The sequence below is a fragment of the Oryzias latipes genome, chromosome 22 (genome assembly GCF_002234675.1).
Source record: "Oryzias latipes chromosome 22, ASM223467v1".
NCBI lineage: Eukaryota > Metazoa > Chordata > Actinopteri > Beloniformes > Adrianichthyidae > Oryzias > Oryzias latipes.
The window spans coordinates 17,888,281-17,903,082 of record NC_019880.2 but is presented as its reverse complement, the minus strand read 5'-3'; the positions used below and the strand labels follow the sequence as shown (position 1 = coordinate 17,903,082).

General features: G+C 35.9%; 1 protein-coding gene across 1 annotated transcript; it reads left to right on the top strand.

The window, feature by feature from the left end:
• The first annotated feature begins 108 nt into the window (after positions 1-108).
• LOC101156866 (calpain-2 catalytic subunit) lies at positions 109-14,240 on the top strand. Its single transcript, XM_011493089.2, has 22 exons — positions 109-230; positions 1,558-1,812; positions 2,061-2,130; positions 2,220-2,338; positions 3,732-3,865; positions 3,950-4,124; positions 5,948-6,022; positions 6,103-6,188; positions 6,261-6,335; positions 7,003-7,160; positions 8,198-8,355; positions 9,764-9,775; positions 9,858-10,066; positions 10,142-10,181; positions 10,265-10,333; positions 10,590-10,647; positions 10,737-10,798; positions 11,103-11,171; positions 11,295-11,373; positions 12,838-12,954; positions 13,378-13,430; positions 13,509-14,240. Exons 2-22 carry the CDS (start codon positions 1,576-1,578, stop codon positions 13,533-13,535), a joined length of 2,082 nt encoding a protein of 693 aa, XP_011491391.1. The 5' UTR covers positions 109-230; positions 1,558-1,575; the 3' UTR covers positions 13,536-14,240.
• Positions 14,241-14,802: the final 562 nt, after the last annotated feature.

The following is a 14,802-nucleotide window of genomic DNA, read 5'->3' as shown; positions in this document are numbered from 1 at the left end:
AACTGGTTGTAAAAAACGTCAGTTTCTCTGTTGTTCTCTGCGTTTAACAGAAGCAGGAAGTGGGAGGATTGGGCTGCTGATAAACACAGGTGAACTTTGTTCAACTGTTTTACATGTTTGTGGATAGCAAATACAGGTACATAACACCAGGTGACCAAGCCTTCTCTTTATTTTGCCTCCACCATTCAGCCCATATACTCGTTCTCTGCACTCCTCTGTGAATCCAAAAGGTAAGACCGTTCTTTCTTAATCCGATAAAGACTAAAACCTTTAGGTCGGCATTATGGGGCAGCGACAGAAATTCATACTGCTCTTTGACTGTTTATGGCAAGCACAGTGTTCATAATACTGAATAACTTTCTTTTTTTTTATTGTGTTTTTCAGCAAACAATTCAGACAGTACAATATCAAAATAACAACATAAAAGGGCAACAGAAAAAAGAAAAGAGAAAAGAAAAAACCCTGCTTATTTTACTATTAAGTGTTTAAGTAGAGGTTGACTTGTCTATATACCATTGAAATAATCAAGAAATGGTTGCCATGTTTCATTAATCTTTTCTAAATTTAAGTATTGCATTATGTTTCTTACCAAATGAAGATGTGTTGGGGCGGAAATTTGCTTTTCCAATTAAGTAGGGTTAGACGTCTAGCCAATAGGGTAACATAATTTAAGACATTTTTTCGTTTACTGTCAAACAAATTCCAGTAGTTGGCACTCCAAATAATCCTGCTATAGGGTCCAATGGGAGTTTAACCTTAAATATTAGAGACAATATTTCAAATATTTTTGTCCAATAAGGAATGATTTTGTGGCAGTCCCAAAATGTGTGGGACAGTGAGGCAGAAGCATGTCCAAAACGTTCACATGAAGGGTCCACTCCTGAGAACATTCTTGATCATTTTTCCTGGACAAGTGCAATCTGTGAAGGATTTTGAACTGGATTAAACCATGTCTGCTGCACACTGATGAGGAATCAACCTGTTGCTGAGCCTTTATCCACTGTTTTTCCGTAATTGTTGTTGTTAAGTCCAAACTCCAGGCTTCTTTCAGATGATCCAATGTAGCGGTACATTCAATATTTAAAAGATTATGATGTGTTGTAGAAATTGAGCTCTTTTTCAATGGATCTTTGAGTAAAATCACATCCATAAAATCTTCTTCTGGTTGACTGGGAAAGGAGGAAAAATGACCCTTATAAGGTCGCGAATCTGGAAATATTTGAAAAAGAATAACTTTCATTTTAAGAGAAGTTTAAAGGAAAACAAATTCAAGTTCAAGCTTTTTGGGTATCCTGTCATTTATTGGAATGATGACAAAAAACATTTATCTCAGTTCTATTTTCACAGTTTCATATCTTTGTTGCTGTGCATACATAAGAGTTAATGTAAAACCATTTCACAGAAAATTACAACAAGCCTTTTCTATATACTGCAATTTAAAAAAGAGAATTAAATACGTAATAGGTCTTTTCGAAGAAACCCTAAACTAAGGTTTGGTTTTGTGAACCCAGAAAAGTCTGTTAAAAAGATTTTTCTCATTTATTTTTGTCTAATCAGAACCGGAAAATCGCAGCGATGCCTCCCCCCGGCGTGTGTCTGAACATCATGGAAGCTCGTCACAAACAAGATGGTTATGGAAGCCTGAAAACCCCTTACAGAGTGTTTGACCAAGACTTCCAGCAGCTGGCAAAGTACTGCCTCTCTCAAAGAGTAAAGTTCCTTGATGAAACGTTCCCACCTGAAAGAAGCTCCATCGGTGAGGGGGTTCTGAGCCCCTCCGACCTGGCCAAAGTGGAATGGCTGAGACCAGCAGTAAGTGGTGCTGAGATTTGTATTCAGTATTTTAGAAGTAAGTATGAAGTATTGTTAGGATAGATCATGAATTAAATGGAATTTACATGTTTGTATACTTTAAAGGATCCACATCGATACATTGTACTTTTCAACCAAAACAGACTACAATCCTGATATCATTGCAAAATAAAATAAATGTCTGATTTATTCCCTAAAGATAAAAAAAAAAAAAATGTTTTACATTGACAGCTTTTTTTCTGTTCCAGAAAATTGCTGCTAATCCTTCCTTTGTCCTTCGCGGGGTCTCTAGGTTTGACTTTGGTCAAGGAACTGTTGGTGAAAAATCTTATTTTGTTTTAATTATATCTTTATGAAGTGCCTACTATTTGATTTACAGACATTTCTTCTGTTCTGATATTTACCAGGAAACTGCTGGTTTCTCGCATCGATTGGAGCTCTGACCTTCCAAAAAGAAATTTTCAACCAGGTGGTTCCTCTTGAGCAAACATTTGACCAGAACTACTGCGGATTGTTTCACTTCCGGGTAAATATTGGTAGCAAAAAACTTTTTTAGACTCTAAACCACTTTTTACATTTTTTTTTATTTTGTGTTTCAGTTTGATCCTAGAATAGAACAGATGAGCTAATTATAATCTTTACAAACATTTTCTTACAGAACAAATCCATAGGAGTTTTTAAAAAAAATTAATGAAAAAGTGTTGTCAGTGATAGAAGTTAGTAAATTAGTTAATCTACTGCTTATGCAACTAAATAAATAACTGCATTAGTCTTTTAACTTACCGTAGTCTTCGGGTAAAACTGATAAGAAGCCAAGACAAGTTTAGATATTGTAAACCAAGAAAAGAGCCTCAAACTGTATCCAGAAGCTAATGTGTAAGCATTAGTGTAAAGCTACCCAACCCTCGCGCTCCAGATCTACCCCTCAACCTGAGGAAACACCTGAGTCAGCAGAGAAGAGGAGAATGGAGAGGGAGAACACAGGCAGAGTGGTAGATCTCGAGGGTTGCTGCATTAAAATATCTCTGCAACCTGAAAGTGATAACAACACATGTCAGTGTCATGTCTTTAATGGGTGGAAAGGGGCTTTGCATGATGACAGGAAACACCTCATCCACCCACCCCACCCAACACCCTCCCACTCACACCCCACTTATCAGTCAGTGCAGATTAGCCTAAAGGGCAAGTTGGGTCAGGTGTCACTCATCTGGTGACCCAACTCAGGGGTAATTTCCCACCAGAAAGGAAGCAAACCAGCTAGTTATGCTAGTGATACTGTATAAGAAACTTCTACATCATTGTATGCCCTCACCCGAAAAATTAAATTTACAAATGATGCAGTTTCAGCCTTTTCTTTTTTTTCTTACCTTTTTTTAATATTTTTCTGAATTTAGATTCTATTTTCCTCTTTTTTATATGTATTTTTAATTTTTTCTAGTAAAAGAAATGCTTGACTTGAAATCTATCCTTATTTTGCAGTGTTGTTGAATCTTTTGGCCTGTTTTAAGTTAAGCTTTCCTAATTTGTGAATTTAGAACAAACTAAAAAAAACAAACATATTTTCTTGGAGCAGAAAAACATTTTTTGTGTGCTACATTGTTTTTAAAAATCTAAAACTACAGAGTTAGAAAATCTTATGCAAAAACAACAAAATGTGTAAATTATGCCAAAAAATGTTATATTAACAACAGGGACAAATTTGAGACATTTTTATTAACATGCAAGGGTTAATGTTATTTCCTATATGTAGACAGTGGGAGATTAGCTAGAACTAAAACTTTACTACTTTACTAAAATAATGTGTTTTCCAAAAAGTATTTAAGTTGATCCCTTTTTAGCTTTGATGAACCTTTTTACTCTTCAGTTTGTTCAAAGTTGTAACTTTAATTCTCTTTATTGTCATCTCTTTATACTTTCAGTTTTGGAGGTTTGGGAAATGGGTGGATGTGGTCATTGATGATAAGCTGCCCACCCTAAACGGCAGATTAATCTTTGTGCGGTCACAAAGTCAGAATGAATTCTGGCCTGCTCTGCTGGAGAAAGCCTATGCCAAGTAAGGACTGTGTTGGCTTCATAAAGAACTTTTTCTCTTTCTCCGGTGATGTCAACAAAAAACAAACACATGCGCCTGTTTTAGGGTTTGTGGTTCCTACACTGACATGACAGCTGGAACGCCTTCTGAGGCCATGATGGACTTCACAGGTGGCGTCCACATTTACATCCAGCTATCTGAGCCTCCTCAGAATCTGTGGGAGCTGATGTGCAGAGCTGGAAAATCTGGAGTACTGATGTGCTGCGGTACAGATCAAGGGGTGAGTAAAACTAATCAGTCTGTTCATCAAGAAATGTTTAAGATTCTTTGACATTTTGATCCAACCACCTCCTTAAAAGCCTCAGAAAATTATTTCCAATAAACACTTTGGTCCTCATAAACACATGCCAACCTTAAGGCCACAACTTTTTTTTTTTCAAACTTGTTAAAACGTGTTTGTGATGTGCCTGCAAATCAAGGTTGGACAAGCTGGAATTTCCTGTTTTCTGTTTGCTGCTATAAGCCTGTCCTGTTGTTTATTTATTTCTAAAGTTGCTTAAGTAGAATAATTTTTTGTTTGCTTACAGCTCTCCGTGACTTCTTGGTTTTGTGCAGTCATTGACTTCTATTTGAAAAGTGTAATGCTTTTTTTCTAGTATACAGGGTATTTGAAAGTCTAATCAGCCGCTACAAAAAAAACAAAACAAGCCCGAACTATTACCTCCATGCTGGGCAACTAATTATACCAATGTTTGATGTTTCCATGGTTATAATAAAAAATAATGCCAAATAGCTAAATTTGCTATACAGTTTAGTTTTTTATATAGTCCATAACTGAGGTCATTTCATGATGCCACACAAAAAGCAAAAGCATTAGCATCCATCTTAAATAACAATTGTTATAATCCAGTTCAGTCCAGATTTTTTCAATATTGCCAGGTTGTCCTAATTGTATCTCACATGTATGTTCCTTTCAACCACTTAGGGTTTAGAAAAGCTTTGGCCAGATCAGAGTTATTTGCAGATGAATCAAATTCCTTTATGTCCCTGAAATGTTTTAACTGTTTACATCAGGTAAAAACAGTCAAAAGTCATTTTAAAAAATGGACAACGACCGTTTAGTAATTTGATGCATGAACTCAACAACAGCATTTGGGTTTCAAGCTTTGGGAATTTTTTTAATTAAAAATTCAACCACATTTTTTCCTGTATTCAGGGATTTTTAAACACATGGTCATTGATTTCTGTTATTTTCTGATGCAAATTCCTAAGCCGGACATTCCAAAATGCACACTGTAATAAAGTGAAATCATCTGTCCGATTCTTAAATACCTCAACCTTCTTTTAGTTGCTGGAAAAATTGAACTTTCTCACTTTGGTCAAACACTGGCTTCCGTGTAAATTATACTGTATGTTTTGGGAATTTTGTGGTCATTTTTTTTTTTTTTTTTTAGCCTTTATTTGCAGAAAAAGACCCATTGAGATCTTTATCAAGGAAGACCTAACCAAGAGGTCAGCAGTATGCGTCATAAACCTAAACAGACAATAGAAGGAAGAGAAGTAAAAACACAAAACCATTAGAAAAAAAACATACATAAAACATGCATTTGACAGTACAATGGCAACAAAAAACAACAAAACAGATTAACATGTCAGGAGGCCTAGGCAATGTTTTTTATAAGATTATAAAAAGTTGTTGATGTCTTGGCTTATGCCTTCAGGGGGTTGCCACAACAAATCAGATTCTAGTATGAGGGGTCTTGCTAGGGGGCCCTGACTGGATGAGCCTCATCGTTCCTCCTGAAAAAAAAATTCAGACTATAAGACCTTTTCACCAGCGCAGCACTGGCACCAATATGGCTTTAAGTGCACAGTCAGCGCTGATCTGGGTCAAGATTGTTCTCCTGGTTGATAATTCTCTGTTTGCAGAAGCTGTAGTTTCTTAAAGAAGCTGCAAAAATCTTCCATTCTTCGCTTTTTTCCCCTCACATTTTCATGAAAAGATCCAGTTTTTACCACTCTGTTTCCAGCACGTTTGTCTTAAAAGACATCCAGTTTTTATAGTTTTCAGAATTTGCTGATGTTATTTGTGTGTTGATTAAGGAGACTTCATCTAACACATTGTCACCAAATGGGCTGGTGCTGGGACATGCCTATACTGTGACTGGTGTCATACAGGTACTGAATCCAACTGAGAAATAAGAATTTAATAAATTTTACCCAAGTTTGTAATATTTTACCTAATACTTGCTGGTCAGTTGGTGAGTCGGGGGAAACCTGTGAACCTGGTGCGTTTGTGGAACCCCTGGCGCACAGGAGAGTGGAGAGGAGACTGGTGCGATCGGTGAGTAGAGTGCCTTCACAATTTGGCTGTGGTTTTGGTAAAAATTCTCAAGTGTGACACTGTCCCACATAGGTCCCCTTTGTGGCAAACTGTGAGCCCTAAGGATCGGGAAAAGTGCCATGCTGTTGACGATGATGGAGAGTTCTGGTAAGTATTTAAGCCAAGTGGCAAATGTGAGCATAACTTTCCTTTGTACTCAAATATGTTGGTCATTCTAACACAGGGGTGTCAAACCTCTTTTTACTGAGGGCCACATCAGCCTAGTGGTTATCCTCAAAGGGCCAGATATAAGTTATACATGTAACTAAATGTAATGAAAAATAAATGTTACTACTCCTTAATGCTAAACAACTCAATATTTATTGATTATAACGTTTAAAGTGACAATTACAGCTGCATAGAAAACATATGTTTGCTTGTTACTCTAGCATAAATCGTACACATTTAAATTTTGTCTGCTCATCAAAACCCACATAACCCACATAAATGAAGGATCAAATTGTCCAAGTGAATAAAGAAAAATTACATAGAACTGAGCTAGAAAGAACATGTATTACACGTGTAACATTTTACAAAAAAAGGCTGCACACAGCCTTGCATCCAACTGATGACAACAATTTGTCTGCATACACACATAAGACCTGCAAACATTGAATAATTACAACAGCAGCTACATATAAATAATATGAAATCAACTAAAGAAAAACATTTATTTTAAGAGAATTATTACTCTTATGCTCTCGCGAGCCACATAAATTAACATGGCAGGCCACATTTGGACCCCGGACCTTGAGTTTGACACGTGTTGTAACAGGATGACACTGGAGGACTTCTGTAAGCTGTACAGTGATCTTGACATCTGCGGCATGGATCCAAACTTCCTCGATGAGACGCCATGCCAGTGGAAGACATCCGTGCACGAAGGCCGCTGGGTTCCAGGAACAACTGCTGGAGGCTGCATGAACAACAAAGGTATGCAGATGAATGGACACGGCCCATCCACTGCCATGCCATGCTGTATGGATAAGGTAACATATTAAATATGTCTGTGAATCGCAACAATAATTTGTTTTAGTGTATTTTTATTGCTGGCAGATTTACATGGACTCTATGAACTGCAAGGGGTTACTTCGAAATACAGATAGTTTTACTGTTTCCTTTTAAACAGCACAAAGCACAAAGATTGTTTGTAAAGTTATCTTATATGCACAAAATATGCAGTACATGCGTAATACAATTTAATGGTATCATGTTGGATCAACATGATTGAAATTAGTAACTATTAAATTTATTAATTTTACCTGCATTCAACATGATTCATTCACATATGATTAACAAAAATACAATTTTCTGGTAGGTAACAAGTTTACAAATAACAAGTTTAAGGAGCCCATGTCCTGACATTAAAAAATTAAAATATATATCTCGTTCCCACAGATGAATATCTTGTTCCCACGAATTATTATCTTGTTCCCACAAATTATTATCTTGTTTGCATGAAATACTATGCTACGGCTGGTAATTTACTTTTTTTGAGTGTAGGAAAATAACAGAAAAAAATGGGAAAACTGGAATGTAACAATGCAGCGCTGCTAAATTTCATTATTAGGTGCTGTAAAGCATACTTTTTTCTTATTCTTTTTCAGTCGATATGTGATGACATGAATTATTTTTATAGTTTATGCCACATTTTCCAACTATTTCCAAGATTTTTGACTCCAAACTTAGTTCTAATAAATTAGTTTTAATAACTAGTTTTACGTGAAGAGTATTCACATAAAACTGCTTTGTCTTGTTCTTCATGCACTAAAGTTGTTCAAGTATTTGCACAAGTTGTGGTCACTCGCACACCAGTTCTGACACTTACTGGACAGAAATATACAGAAGTAAATATGCTGAACCAGCTCGTCTGTAAGTGTTGAGGATGAATAGATTTCTTTCCCGGCAGTGATTTCTGGTATTTTGCCTTTGATCGTTGAAAATAAATTCTGTCTTTGTGTGTCTTGTAGAAACTTTCTGGACAAATCCTCAATTTAGAGTCCAAATTTCTGGAGAATTTTCAGAGAAGGTTGATGGCAAAAACACGTTTGTGTCTTTGATTCAAAAACCTGACAAGAGGAAGAGACATCTGGTGAAAAATCAGCACATCGGATTTTCCATCTTTGAGGTAACGGTTATTCTGAAATCTGAAATTGTAACATTTCAGACAGACTGGCGACCTGCCCAGGATGTCCCTGCCTTTGACTACAGCCAGGATAGGCTCCGGCAGCCCAGTGACCCTGAAAGGGACAAATCAGAAGAAGATGAATGAATGAAATTGTAAAAGACATTTTCAAATTCCCCAACTAAAAAGCAAAATGAATTATCAATTGAGACTCAAATTGCTTTGGGAGTATTTGATAAGGAACAACATGGATCTGCTGTTGACAAGTCACTTTCAATACAGAATAAAAACTTTGTTTTTTTTAAATTACTTTATCGGAAAAAAGATTGAATATAACCATAATTTTGCAAATTATTTTCAACTCATCTGCTGATTTCTTGGCACCATTAAGTCCTTTAGCACTCTTAGCCCATCTTAACTGTTCTGATCAAAATGTTCAGCAAGTCATGATTTTCCTTCTGGCACTCCTGGTTTTACCAACTCTGTGGTTTAGTTGTTTTTTGCTAAAAGAAAACTTCAAATTCTTTTTGCTCTTTGAGACTCTGAACGACTTTCAGCTTTAACGATCATATACATTTTTAATCTTTCAGTATTGACGTACATTAATAGTTTAAAATCAGACATTATAACTATGGTTTTTGAAACCACTCTTTGATTTCTTTGACATTGTATGGATGTTTGGAGCTTTTCTTTTGCATATTTATTGATGACAGATTTGTTTTGTTTTGTTAAGATGATGTTTTGCACATCTTAAAACTGATTAAGTCAGTTTAGCCAAACAGTTTTTAGCAGTTTGGGTGATAGTTTGTTTGTAGAATCATTTACCATTATCAATATTTCTGTTTTGACAATTTAGACTTTAATACTTTACTTGAGTCTTTTGAAATGTTCCTTAAGAGTTTTAGCACTTATGCCAATAGTAAATGAATCTTTAACTTATTTGTTGCATACAATTTCATCCGAAAGGAGGAGACAGGTTACCTTGAACTGAAAATGTAGCAAAATATAAAATAAAACAGTTTCCTGCATCTTTTCAAAAGCTCCAATAAAAAACCTTCACCAGGCAACAAATGTTGCCAGATGAACGTCTGAGAGCCAAAGCACTGTGTCAATATCTCTTTCTGAACGTTTTAATGAGGTGCAGGAATCCTGTGTCTTTTTTTATACACTTTGTTACATAAAAGTTTCTTTTAGTATTAGTAATCAATACTGCAGTGAGCTGCTTGAGCTTTCTGCTAAATTTGTATTTTGCCGGAAACGCAAGTTTTAAAGTTTGCTGTTAATTTACAAATAAAAAGTGTCGTGATTTTATTTTATTTAGATATATATAGAAAAAAATGAAAATGACTTAAACGGTTTTTAACTTTGTTCTTCTTTGACTCCAACATAACCACATTGGACCTCCTTCAAGGTGACTCAACAAGTAAGAAAATGTTTCTTTTTTTTTTTTCTTTTTCCACTTTTTAAATCATTTTTCAAAGCAATGTGTTGGTTTGGTTCTTCAGTACAAAGCTCAGATTGGAAAGTTCCCAGCCTCGTTTTTCAGCACGCAGCGACCTGTAGCCCAGACGAAAACCTTCATGAACGCCCGCGAAGTGATGGAATTCATCAGGCTGAAGCCCGGAGAGTACCTGATCGTTCCGTCCACCTTCAAACCCAATGAGAGCGCCTCTTTCCTCCTGACCATCCACTCCAAGATCGAGACCCACGGCTTGTATGCTCACACTTTCAACCCTCCTGAGACGAGAGAAAAGTGAATTAAGACCTGCATTAATATCTTTATCTGCAGTGAAAATTCTGGAGACTACAACAGCCAAATGTTTGAAAAGGTGCACAATGCTTTTGTTTTAATGAGAAAGACTTTAACTTTCCGTTTTTTCAATTGGGTTATTTTCTATTTTTCTATTTGCAGACCGAAAGAGTCAAAAATCCAGAGGAGGATGAAAAAAAGAAACGTTTTTTCAGGCAACACTCTAACAAGGTAATCTGCCAACCTAAAGACTTGAGATGGAACATAAACATAAAATGAGATACATGGTAGAACATAAAATTAGATTCAGGCAGCTGAGATTTATTATTGGATACAGATGCACTTATAAAAATGTATACTTTTTTCACTTTTTCATATCCCAAAAGACACTATTTAAAATTAGCGGGAAAGTTTGGACATTGGTTCTGATGAAAGATGTCAAAGGAAACTTTAATTTTGGTTCTTCTTTTTTGTTCTTTCTTTCCAGTATGAGGAAGTGGATGCTGAGCAGCTCCAGAAGATCCTGAATGACCAAATTCTGAAAGGTTAGAGTTCAGAGTTCTCTGTTTCTAGATCCCTAAGCAGCACTTTTTGAACTTATTTTCCTCTTTTTTTTTTTTTTTTTTTTTTACAGGAGACTTAAAATCTGGAGGATTCAGCATCGATGCCTGTCGCAGCATGGTTGCCCTGATGGATGTATCCCTTTAAAAAAAAAGTTTTCTTCTGACAAAGAACAACTCTGTCACCCTAATTTAAAGTCATGAAAACTAATACAAAAGTTTAAAAATTGGTTTTAAAAATGAGTCTTTGATTTTTCTTTTTCAAATATTTTTCATGCAGGTCAGACCAGCTTCAAACCTGTAGGTTTCTGCATCAGCCACTTGAAACTTTTTGTTATTGCATTTGACCCATGCGTCTGAGAAATTTACATGATTCGAGTCTTGATCTGTCTCCGTTCACTGCATAATTCTTGTTTACACTTTTCCTTCATATTTGTCAGTCATCAATAACAGGCAGCCTGAACAGCAAGGAGTTTGTGCGACTGTGGAACAAAGTTATTGCATTCAAGGTAAAGAAAGCTCGTCCAGTTTAATCATTTTTAAAAAAAGTAGAATGTAAAACACTTATCAAATTGCTGCTTTTTCCTTAAACCTAACATGTAACGTTGTTGATATGAGTGTGTTTTGTGCAGGACATTTTCTTTCAGACAGATGTTTCACGGACAGGAACTCTTTCGCTCAGTGAGCTAAGAAATGCTATTATAGCTTCAGGTATGCTGTATACTAACATTTTTCCTTTTTTTAATTTGGATTCTTCTGTGCACCACACCTGTTCTTAGTTGGAGTTATGACCTTTACTTCATAATGCCACAAAAGTGTGTCAACCAAGATATCCCAGGGCTGTTATATGATCTGAATGGGTCAAAGTGAAATTCCTCCTCTGCAGGAACCTGCAGCCTCTGAAAACTTTAATCAAATGTAATTAGAACTAGAAGTAAAGAGATGAAAACAGTTGTTAAAATTTATAAAAACCTAACTTATATTGTTCTATAGTTTAACCCTGGAGAACCAACGGGTCAAGTTTGGCTGCTGTTTTAAATTATTTAGACTTTACGTTTTTTATTAATTATGACTATTTATATAATTATAAAATTAAAACGTATAATTGTTATCATACTTTTTACATGGTTAAAAAATTTTCATTGTATACATTTTTTCGATTTATGCATGTATGTATGTTTTTATTTATTTATTTATTTATGTCTGCTGTTAATTTCTGCCACCCGAAATAATACAAACATACAAACTTTCAAATTAACTTTAAAAGTCCAGAAATAAATGGTTCTTGGGTTCTCCTGGGTTTAACGGAATTTCCATTTAAAGAACACATCTAAGATGGGATTTATTCACACTGTGCCATTTGGTCTGGACCAGAGTTTCTATACTGCTATGGTCAATTTATTTTGGCCATCTAATAGTCATTAACCCAGGTTAGTGATTACTGTAGTACAGTTTTCTTCTTGTTGGTAATTTAAAACTAAAACAAATATCTTTTAAACGTATGATAACCCTGCCCTAGAATATGTTGTAAGTCATGAGAGGAGCCTACCTAATCACGGTGCCAATCACAACAGTAGTTAGTACAATAATTTCAGTTCAAACTTTGCCTGAAAAATGAAAGGGAAAATGCACAAATGTTTATCTGAGAACCTTTCATCTGCCTTTGATGAGTTCACCTAAATTGATCCTAATTTGCATGAAATAAACTAGATGATAACTAATCTTTGGAGCTGAACTTAACAAATATTAGAAACATCAGTGCTCAGAAAAAGTGAAAAGTCTTTACTTGAAGTTTTTACGGAGAAAATGAAATCTGAAAGAATGTAATATAATAATCATACGCACAACTGACTTAACAACACAAAGTTTGGCCAAAAAAAGTCAGCAAAACAGAAAGTAACACCATATGTGTGTCATAACTGTTTAAAGAAGGAAATAAAACTCCTAAAAGTGAGAAGTTTTCTGGTTTTGTATTTTTTGTAATTAGCTACACCATGTTTCTTTGATGTTTCAGTTAGAGTAACAGAGTACGATTTAGTTTTTATATTTTGTGTTACTTATGCTTGCAAAAATCACATCTGTCAAGATTGAACTGCCTATAATGATCACAGGATCTGCAAATTCCTTTGAGAGCTTGAACCAGATGGTAAAAGTTCTTCCTTCTTCACCTTTCAGGAATAAAGGTCAACGACGAGCTGCTGAATCTGATGGCTCTGCGCTACAGCGCTTCCTCTGGTCATGTGACCCTGGAGAGCTTCATCAGCCTCATCCTGCGCTTAGAATGCATGTGCAGTAAGTGAACCTACAGTCTATTTAAACATTTCTATGTGTATTTTCTTTGATCTGAATTTCAGATTTGATTTATCTGAAATAGGCTCCATGGTGGTGTAGTGGTTAGCACTCTTAGATTATCACATTGAGAAGGCCCTTGTTCGAATCCTGGCTGGAACATTTCTGTGGGGAGTTCACTTTGTGCATGTGTGGGTTTTCTAAAGGCACTCCAGCTTCCTCCCACAGTCCAAAACTGGTTTTGTAGGAGTAAATGTGTGACCCTACAACAGCCTGGTGATCTGTCCATGGTGATTCAACCTTTGCCCAGCAGTAGCTGGGATAGGCCCCAGCATCAGTGACCCCAAAAAGAAAATTGATGGATTTGTTTGAGAACGTTCTGGTAATATTAAAGCTCAAGGAGTTTGAATGTGTGCCTCTCAACAGAAATCTTTAAACAGCTGTCCGATGGGAAAACAATGACCCTTCAGGAGTCAGAGGTAAAAAAAAAAGTGTATTAAGTTGTACTGAAAACCTGGAATATTAAACAGATGGACTGCTATTCTCTCTATTTTCAGTGGATGTATGTGTCAATGTACACTTAACTGAAGCAAAGAGGACGGATGGATCGTTCATTTGGAAAAAAGGACTTTATAAAGTTGACGTTCTTAGCTGACTGCAACCTCCACAGATTGAGCACAGGACAGACTTTTTCTCAATGTTTCTGAAATGTAAGAGAAATAAGAATTCAATGTTAAAATTTCAAAGTGAGTTTTTTTTCTTCAATTTCATTCTGAACTATTATTGTGTTACATAAAGAAAACAAAGTTGGTGGTTAAAGTGAAGACACGTTTTAAAGCGTACATTGTTTTGATTTCTTGTTGAAGATAAGGGCTCTAAAAAGTTTTTTTGGAGAAGAGATGATGACAGAAGAAACAATCTCTGGAAACCACTCTGGCTTTCAGCTAAAACGACTCACCCTCAGGTGTAGAAGGATTTGGCTGCCAAATATAACCTCTTTAGGCACGTTCCACCTCAGGTTGTCTGTGGTGACAGTTACTAAAGGCAGACAATTCCTGTAAAAGTGGATTGAATCATGTTTTCACTTGTTGGACAAATAAACACCATGTATTTGCTGTGCAGGTAAACTGTTCTCCTTAGAAAAATTTATCCTTTTATTAAATTAATTTAATTATTAATTAAAATTAAATTGTTATCAAGTAGCTCTGGACCAATCAGACTTTGTCTTATTTCTTTCAGATTTCATGTAAATGAAATGTGATTGGTATAAACAGCAATAGTTCAAAAACGAAATGTCTAATCTGTGTGTTGTTGCATTAGCTTCCACATGACCTGACAGTAAGTCTCGAACTGCTTTTATCCACCCCCACCTCATAAAGAGGCATTTGGGTTTTGTGGTAAAACATTCTCTGCTGAGAATGTGGGGGCAACTGGCATCGGCGAGTCAAGGCAAGCACTGAGTGAAGGGATTCATTCTGAGACAATTTGCATGTAAGGCTCATAAGACAAACACAGAGCAGTCAAACATAAAATAACCATCATCCGTGATTAGGAGTTTCAGTGGCTCGAAATGTCAAAAGCAATCTTGGCTCATCTAAAAAATTCTGGGAAGATGTAATCTAACCTTAATCCTGCCATTTATGGCAAATGTTAACAATCTGGAGGCAGTGGCAGAGCAAGAAACAGTATGGGAGGGGAGGGCAGAGGTCTTTGTTAGCAATTGGGAAGAGCAGAATGAAATGCAATTAGACATAAAATGATCAAAAATACATATTTCAGTAAGTTTTATTATTGTTAAAAGAATTACTATTATTAAAACAGCAATGATTTTAACTGAGGTGCAATTACTAA